Source organism: Netta rufina (assembly GCF_964035555.1).
Source record: "Netta rufina genome assembly, chromosome: 1".
Lineage (NCBI taxonomy): Eukaryota > Metazoa > Chordata > Aves > Anseriformes > Anatidae > Netta > Netta rufina.
This window is the reverse complement of record NC_140123.1, coordinates 165,100,243-165,114,073: the sequence shown is the minus strand read 5'-3', so window position 1 is coordinate 165,114,073 and position 13,831 is coordinate 165,100,243. Positions and strand designations below refer to the sequence as shown.

The window sequence follows — 13,831 nt, the reverse complement described above, 5'->3', positions numbered from 1 at the left end:
AGTAACTGAAGTAGCACAGATGTTGCAAACCTGAAGAAGCAGGTGCAAGAGTAGGTTCAAGGCAACTTGTACGTGTACCAGCTCTGTTCTACCTTTTTTAGTAATAACAGTTTAAATCCTGTTTGTTCATTGACATGAGCTGCAACTGCTTCTCCAAGTCATACATGCATACCATTTTACAAAATGATCAGCCTCAATATAAACAGGCATTTATTTTGTAAATACAGAAGACCCAGAGTCTTTATATTTAATTGTAGAAAGATAACTGCAGTGTACTTTTAACCTGCACTTTTTGCCTCAAAGACGGAAAAATAAGATAAACTATTAGTTACTGCACAATAAAATTAGAACAAACTAAATGCCAATATGTTGCTGATTTGCAAAAGTTTTTCAATTAGCTTAAAATCATACTTACTTCTTCTTATCAGAACTTTTTCATACATCATAATTTAATCATGTACCAAGAAAAAATTCTGTATAACTGAACATTCAACTCTGGAATACCAAGCCATACCCCAAGCATGCAATGATTTGATAACATCCTGCCACTGAAGGTCATATAGCTCAGAAGACTTCTGCATAGTATGAAATAAATGGATTGAAAAGCACAAGCTGGAAACTTTCACTGCTCAATTTCAAGAAAAATGAAATACTTGAAGTATTAGATACCTTAGAATATGAAGCATGCAAACATAACTAATTCCAGTGCAAAAACTGGGTGGAGAGAATATTGGTTGAACTGAAAAACTGTCAGAAATGCTTGTATTACTAAACTGACTTCAAAAAGATAAACTATACAGTAGGCCTGTTTCCCTGAAGTTAACTTCACACTGTATGTTTGTGTTCTCTACAGTTAAGTACAGTTGGCAAACCAGAAATTCCTCACAATGTCTTCCCTTCCCCCAGAACCCATTTGCTATGGTTTGAGAGCCCCATTTGCTACGGTTTGCATGGAAAACTTGCAGCTCTTGAGTTCTCTGCAGCTCTTGAGCAACTCTTGTTCTCCCATAACAGAGAACCGTAACTCCTAACTCAGCCAGTGCAAACTGTTTAGATTAACATCACAAGATCACCCTGGAATCTAGTTGTTTGCCCAGCCACAAGGGCTCAGAGAGGGGAAACAGTAGTCATTCCTGCCAGTGAGCCATGCCCACAATTACCTTTTGCTCTTAATGCTTTTTTTTTAAGAGAAATCTTGTGGACATCAGTCATGATGATTTTTATAAAGCAGCTTTTAGGATTAGGAAAGCTGGCCCAACCCTTTTGCACAGTATAGCATAATATGATGCTGTTGGGAGATTTAAAATACATTCCCTTTATCTTTTACATGAAAAGGTGCTAACCATTAGGTTCTAACCTATGCTTTTTAAGATTAATTATTATTAGGTTCCATCGTGTATATGAAAGCACAACTCCAGTAAGTGCCAGGAAGCTAAATGCAATACATAATATTCCCCCTATAGTAAGTCTTCCCTCTCTGATGTGGATTCAGTGTATCATAGTCAAATTTTTTCAGAAACATCTGTAGAGGGTTAAGCTTTGATTATGACATGTGAAGAAAACTTGTAAGGGATGACAAAGGAAGCCCTACTGGCTTGCTATCCAGTTTGTTTATATATTCTGAATGATTGACTTGCATACAACCTCGTGACTGTATAGTATCTATTGTAATTTTTTTTTTCTCCAGGCATACAGATCTCCCTTTTGACAAGCAAACCCAAGATTCATTCCAACTAACTTTTCAAATCAAGCTTCCTATAAGCAATATGGCTTTGATGGCTATGTTTTTGAGACAAATTATTTGCACTAATCACAAATTATGTGCTCCAATCCTCTGGTTCTTCCATTAGATCCTAACCACACTGAAATCAGGGCTAGAACCTACAGCATTTTCTTAGTTCAAATATCATTTTCAATTTCTGTGCCTATCATTTTCAACTTCTAGCACTAGCTGAATGTTTCTAAGGACTCTCAAAAGTACCTCAGTCATACTTCTTGCTAAGGCTTCTTGCCTTAGGAGTGACAGTAGATTCTAAAACTTTAGGAGGCATTTGGCATTAAAAAAAATACTTTTGAACAATGAAGTTTAGCTTCAGAAAAAAAAAACACAACAAACACAAGAATTACAGTCACTGTGCAACAGGATTTTGCTTTTTTAAATGGATCTCGTGTTCAGCTACATTGTAGCTATATATTTTAGATTCCTGTTTAGAATCAAAACTGTTCACTCAAATTTAAAAATTTACAAAAATTGAACACAGTTTCTGCAGAAAAACAAAATATGTTAGGAATCTATTCATATTTTCATCACTGGATAACACAATTCAATTTTATACAAATATCAAAAAATGTATGCTTACAAAGAACAGAAATCTAAAATCACAACAAGAAAAGTATTTTATTTTACCTTCTTAATAGGTGATGTGGGCGTCCCTTGACCACCAGCTACCGAAGGTGCTGTCACAGCCACTGATGATGCTTGTGTACTTGTGGTATTTGCATTATTAGTTACACCTGCCAAGGTTTTGGTCTTATCTGAAAAATATTTACAAGATTCTCATTTTCATTTTTCACTCATAACTCCCTCACTTCTACAACACAGAGTTGAATTTCTTTTGAGCAAGTTTGTCAGTCAGCTTTCCCAACAATATTATTTATCCCTCAGTATTTTCCCTTTCCCTCCCACTGTATCTTAGGTTCATCTTCTTTCCATAATGCTCATACATATATTTTTTTACTTATTTTCATTCTTCAGGAATTATTAAAACACTCAGAGATGCAGAGACAGAACCACACTCTTTCAGAGTGAAAGTGACCTAATTCAACCTCCTGCTCATAGCAGGGTCAGCATTACATACAGACCAGGCTGCTCAGGGCTTTGATGAGCCAGGTCTTGAAAACCTTCAGAGGTGCCACAACCTCTCTAGGCAAACTGTACTTTAGCAGTTGGTTAATCAGCGGGAGGTACATTGGCACGTAATAGTTAATTTGAACTACAGAAGATACTAATTCAAAGTAAAACATTTATTCTTGAATAAATGTGTATGTTGAGGATAAAGAAATAATTAACTGCATAGAGAATCTAGCCAGGGACTCTGACCAGAAGAATTTAGCTGAGGCAGGAACTTGCTCTTCCTTGGAGAAACAATCAGAGTCCATTTGCTTCCTTCCTTCTTCCTCCCTTGTTTTTCTTATGTAAGTTTCACCGCCTACCTTCTCTGACCTCTTCTGCACTGTCTTTCCCTGCCCATGCCTTCTGCTGTGTAGCTTAATTCCTCTTATACAAACACATATAATATCCTGGTTGTCATCCAACTGTTGTCATTCACTTGCTTGAGCTTCGTAGCCACAGAATCCCAGCATTGTTTGTGTTGGAAGGGACCTTAAAGACCACCCAGTTCCAACCCCCTGCCATGGGCAGGGACACCTCCCACCAGCCCAGGTTGCCCAAAGCCCCATCCAGCCTGGCCTTGAGCACCTGCAGGGATGGGGCATCCACAGCTGCTCTGGGCAACCTGAGCCAGTGCCTCACTGTCCTCTGAGCAAAGAATGTCTTCCTTATATCTAATCTAAAAACTACCCTCTTTCAGTTTAAAATCATAGCCTCTAGTCCTGTCACTACATGACCCATTTTAAGAGTGTGCAACATTTTTATAGCGTTCTCATATCTACCATTCACATTCAGAGAACTATCAATGGTATGATTTGAAATCACACACTTAAAGCTATTACTGTTACACACTTGCTTATGGATATAGTTTAACAGATATTTTGAAGAATCAGTTACGCAGAAAACAAAAATACATAAAAAAACCAGCTTGCACGACTAACTAAACTTAATAGAAAGCTCTTTTAAACACAAGGGGAATTAAATGGTTTTAAACTTCTGGGTCATGGTGATAAAATGTTCAATGGGGCAATGTGGGCTGACAGTATGAACTGAAAAAGGTTTACAGATGTACAAGCAGATCTGCTGGAAGTTTGTAAACAAGTAATACAGCTTTAAGATACACAGTAAAAAAAAAAAAACAGGAGTGAAAGCACAAAGAAGAAAATGCATTTTTCACAACAGCATTCTGAAATTATTTCAAGGACGGGCAGAACGCAGTACCATGAATGGCTGAGCTAATTTTCAAGAAACAGAACAGAACTCAAAGGAAGTATGTTTAAAAACTGAATTGCTGAAAGTTTTGTTTATTTTTAGCGTGTTTTCTTGTCCTTTAGGAGATGCTAGTTTTGAATTCATATTTTCCTGCTTGGTCTTACGGAGTAATGTATTTGTTGTGAAGCTGTATACCCACATAATCAATGAATCAGAACAGAATTTTTAGGAAAACATTTCAAATAACCCAACAGATTAGAAACCATACAGTTTCCAATACCTCAGAATACTGAATGACATTAAAATATTTTACAGCTAGAATGCTCTTCCTAAGCTTAAGATTTTAACTACCTTAAGCTGAATAATGGGAAAAAAAGGAAAGCACAAGCTTGGAATTTAGAGATGCAGTTCTACAGGGAAAAGCTTAAAGTCTGGCTTGCCAAATAAAGTATGATAAAGCTTTGTTGATATTAAAAAACCAAAGTTTACATAAATTAATTCTTGTGTCACAGTCAAATTTTCCTGGCACAAACTATCTACTGGTAACGAAGAGAACACAGTTACCAGAGTCATAAAGTTCAGGAGACATTACAGTTAGTCCAGTTACTGAGAAAGTACTACATGTTATGTATCGTAAGTGTTCTGAGTTTATCCAAGTTCAGTCTCTGCAAGCAAGGGATGCAAGTACACTAAGGTGACAGAATAATTACAAAGCGTGACAGACTTTTGTTCCTGCTTATTACTGAGATGTTGGTTTCTTTCAAAATACAAAAATAATTAAAGCAAACAGAATGTTTGGTTTCACAATTCATTTTTGTTTCTGCCTACATCAAGTATTTATGATATACTGATTAGCTCTAAAATCACTCTCTAACCTTACTATTTCAGGTGAATAAATTAGAAAATATGCTTTAAAATGAGAACTAACATGATGAAAATAGGTTTACGCATTTTAACAAGCATAACTATGAAATATTAACAAGACATTTGTAATGCTATCTGCATCTGTCTATTATGTTACTGCACCGCAATTCTAAATTCTAATTCAAAAGCTGTGCTGTTCTTACATCATTATTTGCTTTAAGTCTCTGATAATCTTTCAGGAAGAAAAAAAGCTAAATTCCACTGAAGAGCAAGCTGTTGACCAAGGGAATTATTCGAAATGCTCTAGAGGAAAGATTCAGCTTCCCTGAAGGTTATCAAGGAAACCTAGACAAAAGTTAAAGAAAGAGCAAAGGTAAGCCTCATTATCCTCAGAATGCAATGTATTTTACTTTCTTGGATTTCAGATCAGTACCAGACCTTCCAGGTACCAGGAAAAAAATAATCTGAAAATTGGATAGGACTGGTAAAAATCTGCAAGAGTTTCCATCTCTTCTTCTACAACAGATTTTTCCCTATATGGATAAAAACAATAACTACAGTATAGCAATACCCACAAATTTTTACAAATAAAGCAGTGTTGAATGTGCCTGTAACTTCATGGTAAATTCAATGTATGCTCCTACCAGCTGTAACAGCATAAGTAGCTTGCCTTTCAAAGATCCTGAGTGCAAGTCTCACGCTGCACTAGAATATGCACATCCCATAATGAAAAGAAGGAAAATAACTGCTATTTTTGAAATTTAATCAGTCACAACAGCAGTCAAGAACTGAAAACCTATACAAGCAACGGAAGGAAAAATATAGAAGGACAAATAAGAAGGAATAATAATATGTGAATAAATGCAGGATTTATTTTTTTTTTTAATTTCAAACACAAGGGTACTTTTCTATATTTAACGATAAGTATACGAAAGATTTATAAATCTGGAAAGTTATTAATGGTGAAATAAGAACACATGGTTACATTGTTTGATTATAATTCTATTCACCTCCCTGCTTCATTCTCTCTTTTTCCTCATTTTTTCCCACCTAATTTCCATACACAGACTTTGAGACTCAGGCACCTTTAAATACTTCCAGAGACCTATGCATAAACACGCAAAGCATTTAATGTCTCCCCTCATCTAGGCTGCATGAATAAATTTAAACATCAATACTCAGCTTATTCTCAGAAGTACTGAGTAATGTGTTTCTTTGTATATAATTCCAAACTTTTCCAAGAACGTTCCTCTGGAAATGAAGTTTTATATGAAGCATATGTTAAAATAACACCTTTTGAAGGTTTTTTTTTTTTTTTTTTTTCCCCAGTACATAATCGAGAGTAAGTCTGAACACCATTACTTTACTAATATCTAAGATTGTCATACTTATACTGGTTTTTACTTCAGGATGGCAAGAACAAATAAGAATGTTTGTGCACCTGCTGTTCCAGTCTCTGTACCAGATCCATAAGCAAACACTACTAATAAAGTCTTCATTTCTCATTTCTGCTTTGACCTTCTAACTTTGTCAATGTTTTTTTTACATGCTGCTTAAGGCTTATATATTCCAAAAATTTAATGAAAATAAACTGTTAAATAGACAGTTAACTAAGTCTAAAGCATTATCTGCTTTAACCTCAGTAGCCATCAATAAAATCACTCTTATGATATCTCTGTCATGACTTGACTTCAGACGTACATAAATGTGCTTTAAAATGATTGGAAGCTTAGTGAAATGCAGAAGTGAAACTTAATACACTTATCTATGCATCATATGACATTAAATAAGTAAATTAATAAAGCAAAAACTTAGACAATACTCAACATACCTGTCTCTGCTTCAGATTCTGAGTCGTCATCTTCCTCCTCTTCACTAGAACAACTGGATTCATCCTTCTTTCCCTCTTCCTCTTCATCTGCTTTCTCATGCTCCAGAGACTCTATACTAGATGCATTCTTTTCTTGTTCCATAATCAATGTCTCCTTACTGAATTTGAAACAAAACAAAACAAAACACCAAACTTACTAAGTCCTGAAAAACTTATTAAAACATGTCAAGTAGGACCTTGTGACAGCTCGTGAAGTTATGTGTTTCACTAAGAGCTCATAATTTTTCCTAGTTTACTTACTTTTTGAATGTTTTCTGTGTCTGATTATTATCCATGTTGGCTGTGGATTCAATTAGGGGAGATTTCTTTTCCCGTTTTTCACTATGAAGCTTCAAAACATAGAATAATGTAGTTAAATTGGTAGAACGGTAGCAATGTGACAAAATTACTAGTGGAGAGAACTCTTCTTCAACTACAAAAAATGCTAGTATGTTCATACACTTTCAAAATGTCAAATATCAATGTTCTAAAATCTCAGAAACTGTTATTTCCATTGAGTTGCTGATTGCAGAAGCAATAGGTCATAAAATGCCTACTGGAGAAAGTAAGTAGGAGAGCACCTTCTATCTTCCAGAGCCTTCCGATGACTGTAGCTGACCAAATAATGGCCTGAAAGAAGAGCTGAGATGACTGGCATTACCTGAATTGAAGCCCCAAATCAAAACTTTGATTTTAATCTATATGCTACTCTGAGCTAACTGTGCACCATCATCACATGTATAATAAAGTATAACATATACATATGCAAAAATCCTACCAGATTCTGCTTCTTCTGTAATTCTTCTAAATATCCTAGAATATCTTCATCTGCCACATCAAATGCTGTCTGGCCCTGGAGAAAGGGAGAAAAAAAAACACAGTTTTGTACAGTAGAAATTAAATATAACAGATTTTGATGCCTTATCACATTGATGATGTCGGTAAGAAACAGAATTGTACAGAGAAATTAGAACACATAAGCCAAGCTCTATTGCAAACTGTTAGTCTGTCAGTGACTGAAAACAATTTTGCAATATTACTTTTTTTTTTTTTAATTGAAACAGAAGCATCTATACCTCATGAGTAAACACTTCTTTTAAGACAGAAAAACATGACTCAATAAAATTTTATTGTCCTTTGAAGGAAACTAAATACTAGAAAGGAAAATAAAACAGGCTGAAAGAATGTAATGCTCACAACATTAGTTCCAAACAACTATTCCAATAGAAATTGTATGGATGGCCACTAACTAGTTAGTACACTATCCATCTTCAGACTACCATATACAGTTGATTTTTTGAAATTTAAATTATTTAAGAAAACATAAGAAGTCATACTTCTACATTTTTTGCAGTAAAACTGTATTTACATTTTCCACTCTGTTTTAGAAAAGATCCTCTACAATTGTTTGCTCCTACCCCCCTTAGTGTGTGATTTTCATGGGATGTACTTGAATAAATGTCCCACTGTGATTCATTAACAGAGAGTAATGCCATTAGTTAGAATTTCTTTGGCTTGCCGTACCTCACATCTACATAGTCATTACAATTCTTGAGTAGGCCAGATGCCCACAAGACAAGAGATTCTATCTTTAAGGTCAGAATTAGTAAAGGTTTCAAAAACTCCTTTTCTTCACCTCCACGTGAAGACAAGAAAGTCTGAATCTCACAGTTTTACAAAGAAAGACTAGCTTACTTGCTTCAAGACTGCAATAGAATGTTTTGTATTTGTAAGTCTGCATTTAAACGAAGTGAGGTTGGGATCTAGGTTAAGTCATACATCCACTGGTACAAATGCAGCTGCATCAACATGCTGGGTGGACATGTTGAAATATGGTGAGATGACAACACTAGTCAAGTAAATACTTCTGTACAAAAGAACAGCAATAAAGACAGAGCTGTCATTTTAAAGTGGTCACAGCAGCTTATAAAGATAATGAAATGTGTTCATATTTATCTCATTGTCTATTTTAGTCTGTCAAAATGTTAACTAGGGACAAACATGCTCCCAATTACTTTGCAAAGTCTGTCTTAAGTGGTTAGAAAGGACAAACCTTTAAACCACTAATTTTCTCATCTATAAAGCTTCTGACCATACACCAGAAGCACACACTCCTTTCAACAAGTACTACCCAAAACAGCTTGAGGTCCTCTGACACAAACTATTCCACATAGTGTAACACAGCAATAACTTGGAAACTAAACAAAATTATCTCAAGTTTATACTTGCATTGTGATTACAGCTTTTAATCTAGCTTTCTATTTTTAGGTAGCTATTAAGTGGGTTTATTTCCAAAAAACATCAAATCAGGCCTATCATGGCCATCACTTTACAAAAAATAACTTTTTTTTTTTCCCTGTTGTAGTTGGAAGGTTTTATCTAAACTCAATCCGTAGATGTCAATACCTGAAGTTACCTCAAGTCAATACGTGAAGTGCCTAAACAATAATTGCTGAGATCTCTGTGATGCTAAGCACCTAACAACTGAAACTAAATGCAGTGGAATTCTTAATTTTCATCATCTCTTAAAGCAAAAACCTGTACTGGCTTACTTAAAAACATAACAGGTAAAATTTTCCTACCTTACATGGACAAGCCTATACAACAAATAAAACAGCTCGTATCTCTTTGTACCTCCTTTTTTCTTAATCTTGTCCTAGGTGAGCTGAACACAGGTTTATGACAGTGCTTTCAGGAATACCACCCTCCACATTTTCAAAATCCCTGTGAAAGTCTAACAGATAGCCTGCTAAACTGGCTTCAATTGCAGCAGCTTTTGATTACCTGACACAAAACACATTTATATACCTGATCTTAAGAAGCTCTGTAAGTATTATAAGGAAACAGAGTTGAGACTGTGTGAAATGAAATTCCAGATTTCTTTCATTTTACTATAAGCAACCTGAACTTCTAAAAGAAGTCAACAAAGAATAAAAATGTTAAGCTGCAGTAGTTTTGCCTTTATATAGATACTAGCAAATTCATGACCTAATTAAGAGCCTATCTCTACCTATTTCCATGATTAACTTAAAAAAGTTATAAAAAAAATCAATGTTAAAAGTTGGTTGATATACAATATTGACAGAAATTGGGAGCAGTTAAGAATCTAGCTGAACAACATGGTGCAAAGAGAAGAAAGAGAGCTTCATCACTTACACCGTTCATCAAAGAGTCTCAGCTCCTTGTGACACCTTTGTGAGTCATTAATATATTTTTGTGAGTCATTAATATGTTTTCTTTCTGTTGGGAGCAAGAACTTTCAAAGCCAACAAACTACAAAAGCTTTTGTGTAGAGGTCGAGGAAATACAGCTTAGGTAGCATCCAAGTTATGTCCAGGGAGTCCACAGATGCCTAGAAGTTTCTTAGAGTGCACCCAAAGCAGCTTAGTGGTAACTTTTTAGTATTCCAACACAAGCTGTTTTTAAGAGTTAAAAGCAGAAGCTAATGCCCAACACTACTCAAAGGCATCATCGTATTCAGCAAACAAATGTTGACTGAATACACTGCCTCTATGCAGTCCATCTAGTCACTAATTTTGTACCTCTGAAATATCAGTAAAACTGTTCTATTTTGAATTTTGTTGTAAATGATCACTTGGATCATTTAATATAGAAGTAAGTATAAACTTGGCCTAGAAACTAATTTAGACAATCAGGAAATTTAGTTTTGAACACAAACATGCTGTTTTGACAAAACATGCATTATATAAAGCTCCATGTACAGTAAACAGCAGTTTATCATCACTTTTCTTACCCTGGCTTCTAAAGTCACTTTAGAGACCAGAACTTTGTATCTTGACAAGGATTACATAAAAATCCTACCACTTTGTTGACAGCCTCCATATCACAAAGGTTTTCCACTAAAATGCGACATGCTTCTTCTTTACCCCAGTGAGCAGCAGCATGAAGTGGTGTCCAGCCATCATAATCTTTAATATTTACATCATAGCGAGCCTGTATTAAAAGCCTAAAGAAATACACACAATTAGATCTCGACACTACTGACATATAGCTGAACCGTCATAAAATCATTTAATTATTCTACAATAATACTCTTCTCCTTTCTCATTAATGTCAACTAAACGTATTTATTTGGTTTACTGCCATTAATTTTATTTCCCCGCAGAAATATTTGCCTTCTCATTGTTCAATGGGCATTTTTACTTTTAAGGAAAAGTCAGGAAAAATATCCTTTTCTATTTTATTTGTTAATTTCTCTTTTTTTTTTTCATTTACCCTTTTTCATTTCTTCCTAGGCATTTTTCTCTCTATGTGCAGTGATAGTGAAAAGTCTTTTTAAGAAAAAGGCTGTAAAATGCCAAAAAAAGTCAGATACACAGTTCTAATCTGTTAACTTATTAAAACTTCCTTCTATTTTAATATTAGTTGCTTGAAGCTTGCATCTCCTCCTGTCACTAACATTTGATGCTGTAACAGCCTAGTGTTTACATACTTCAACTGGTCTCTGAGTGGTGGCTGAGCTCCTTAAATGGAGGACCTGCTCTGCAGCATGCAAATTCAGTATGGCTCTGTCGTGCCTGTTGAACATACTCAGCCCAACAAACTGTTTTGTGTAAATGGTTTTCGACCCTCTGAGCTGAAAAATTAATTATTAATTAAAATAATTATTTAAACAATTATTTAATAATTATTAAAAAATCAAATAATCGTGAAGTATTCTTTAATAAAAATCTCTCAGTTTCTTAAGAGCCAATATACTTATACTAATATCCTCCAATGAGTCAACTTTCACACAAAGTCTTGCAGTCTTACCTCCTACACAGAGCAGGTTTTTTGCTATTTTGAAACCATCAAGAAAATTGCCTCAACATATATTTTTACTCCTCCTAGGAAAAGTACAGAAACTGTACTACAAAAAAGACAATAACTGCCAAAGGTTAAAAAACAACAACTACAACCCAACCTCACAGTTAAAGATATAAATCCCTTATAGATGCACACTATTTTAATGTACAAATTATTATTTCAAACGGAATTATTTCTCTTTATCATGTTGAAGCATCAGTTTTTTTTTTTTGTGTGTGTGTTTTTGTTTGTTTTGTTTTGTTTTGTTTGTTTTTGAAGCAGAACTCCTATTCTATGTAATGTGATTAAAACAATTTTCAGTCAACTTTGGTGTTGACACAGAACAATACTCTGCAAACCTTAATGGTAGCCATACTTAAGCATGGGTGTGTGCTCATCTTCATTAATTTTACAATATATACAATATATAACTTACTAGTCCTGCCAAGGCAGTCAAATACATTTATAATCACAGTAAAACAATGTATTAAGTATGCTGTACTTCACTAAAAGCTGAGCTTTGATGAAAAACAAATGAAACCTCTGTTACTGCATATACTTTGTGTTGTATTGTATTACTGAAATGCTACGGGTGAATTAGGGGACACCAAAAGCCTGAAGCCTTCCATGAAAGCTTTCAAGAGTCATGATTTTCAACAACAATCTCAAAAGACAAAACTAAATTCTCTATTTTTTAGGTCTGAAAACCTTTACTCTGGATCACAGACTCTGCTCTATGTATGCAAATAAACCTGGTATTGTGAAAATATGCTTCACCCAGAATGCTAACTGGCATTATAAAAATAATTAAACTTGTTTATAGAGTTGACTTTAGAAACATGGAAAGCTTTTTGGTCAACTTTCTTTCAGAGCATTAAGGCTCGATATGTACACTGTGTTCACATTTTGAATGACATCTAGAAAATCAACAGCATCATGAATTATGAGTACTTGAAAACTTAAAATCAAATTCTGAGGAAAATACAGTTTTACAGATTGTAATTTCCCAACATACAATCCCCAGCAGTCAGATATGCCCAATTCTAACAATTCCAAGCCACATTACCTCAACAAGACAATCAAATGGGAAAAATTCCCACTTAAACTATACTTACTTTAAGACTTCCGTATAGCCCTTAGCTGCAGCAACATGAAGTGCTGTACCACCAGATTTTGCATGCCTGACATCATTTATATGGCCACTGTTGAGCCACTGCCTTGCATCTCGAAGCATTATTCGTTCTTCTTCTTTTCGAGCTGCCTCTATATCAACTCCTAAAACAGATAGGGAGAAAACAGAGAGGGAAAGAGAGGACACAATGTTTTAATTCAAATACTTAAATGCAATTATACAACAAATCTTATATGCATATCAACCCCAAGAGCTTACGGAAACATCCATTACAGCATCAGTATGACACTTTGCATGTATTACACAGTTTTCCCCAAAGAAAAAAAAAATCTACTAAAACTGGCCCTCTGCTTTTAAGAATTTCTACCATCACAGTAACAATCACTAAAAAGATGTGTTCAAAAAAGAGAGAAAATTTAAAGTTTAGCCTTATTAAGCATTAAAGTATTAATCTTGTTCATATCTGTAGAAACCAGAAAACAGCCACAATATTTTATACTAGTAGAAATCTGTGGGAAGAATAACAGCCTAACTTCTGAACATTGTCAAATACTTACAAGGTAGAACTATATTTTTCATACTCTCTAAAGAAATTTTGGTTAAAAAGATTTGTCTTCTATCACTATGGAACAGAAACCTTAAATAGCCAAACCTTTTGAGATCTCCCTCTGGATTCTCAGGTAAAAATCAACCAAACAAAAAAAAAACCACCACGCTGAAACCATTTGTACAGCAGATTCTCACAAAAAAATACCTCATACACTGACGAAAGGGAGGAACACAATATAACATTTACAATTATACATAGCAGTTTCAACAGGTAGAAAAAAAGCTCAAGGCCCAAACAATGCAACAGAAAAGTGGACTTGAAGAGAACAATGCATGAGTATTGGTCCATCTATGCTAACTGAACACCAACAACTTTGCAAGGAAATGGGACCCAGGAATTGTGGTTATCAAGAGTGAAAATGTAACTGAGTTGACCTCTAAGAGAAAACTCATCAGTGGATCAACCTTGTGCAGGGTCTTGAGAAATATACACTGTTCTTCTGAATTT

General features: G+C 34.8%; 1 protein-coding gene across 7 annotated transcripts in view; it reads right to left on the bottom strand.

Annotated features, from left to right (window-relative positions):
• PPP1R12A (protein phosphatase 1 regulatory subunit 12A) overlaps positions 1 to 13,831 on the bottom strand; it is a 124,253-nt gene that overhangs the window by 38,842 nt on the left and 71,580 nt on the right. For 6 of the 7 annotated variants that reach the window (XM_084305965.1, XM_084305966.1, XM_084305960.1 and 3 more), the window contains exons 4-9: positions 12,758 to 12,917; positions 10,659 to 10,803; positions 7,615 to 7,689; positions 7,098 to 7,186; positions 6,798 to 6,955; positions 2,408 to 2,535 (exon numbers count right to left, since the gene is read on the bottom strand). In XM_084305965.1, coding sequence (XP_084162091.1) covers positions 2,408 to 2,535; positions 6,798 to 6,955; positions 7,098 to 7,186; positions 7,615 to 7,689; positions 10,659 to 10,803; positions 12,758 to 12,917 — 755 coding nt within the window. The remainder of the gene's footprint in view (positions 1 to 2,407; positions 2,536 to 6,797; positions 6,956 to 7,097; positions 7,187 to 7,614; positions 7,690 to 10,658; positions 10,804 to 12,757; positions 12,918 to 13,831) is intronic. The other variant, XM_084305961.1, reaches the window with a different exon arrangement.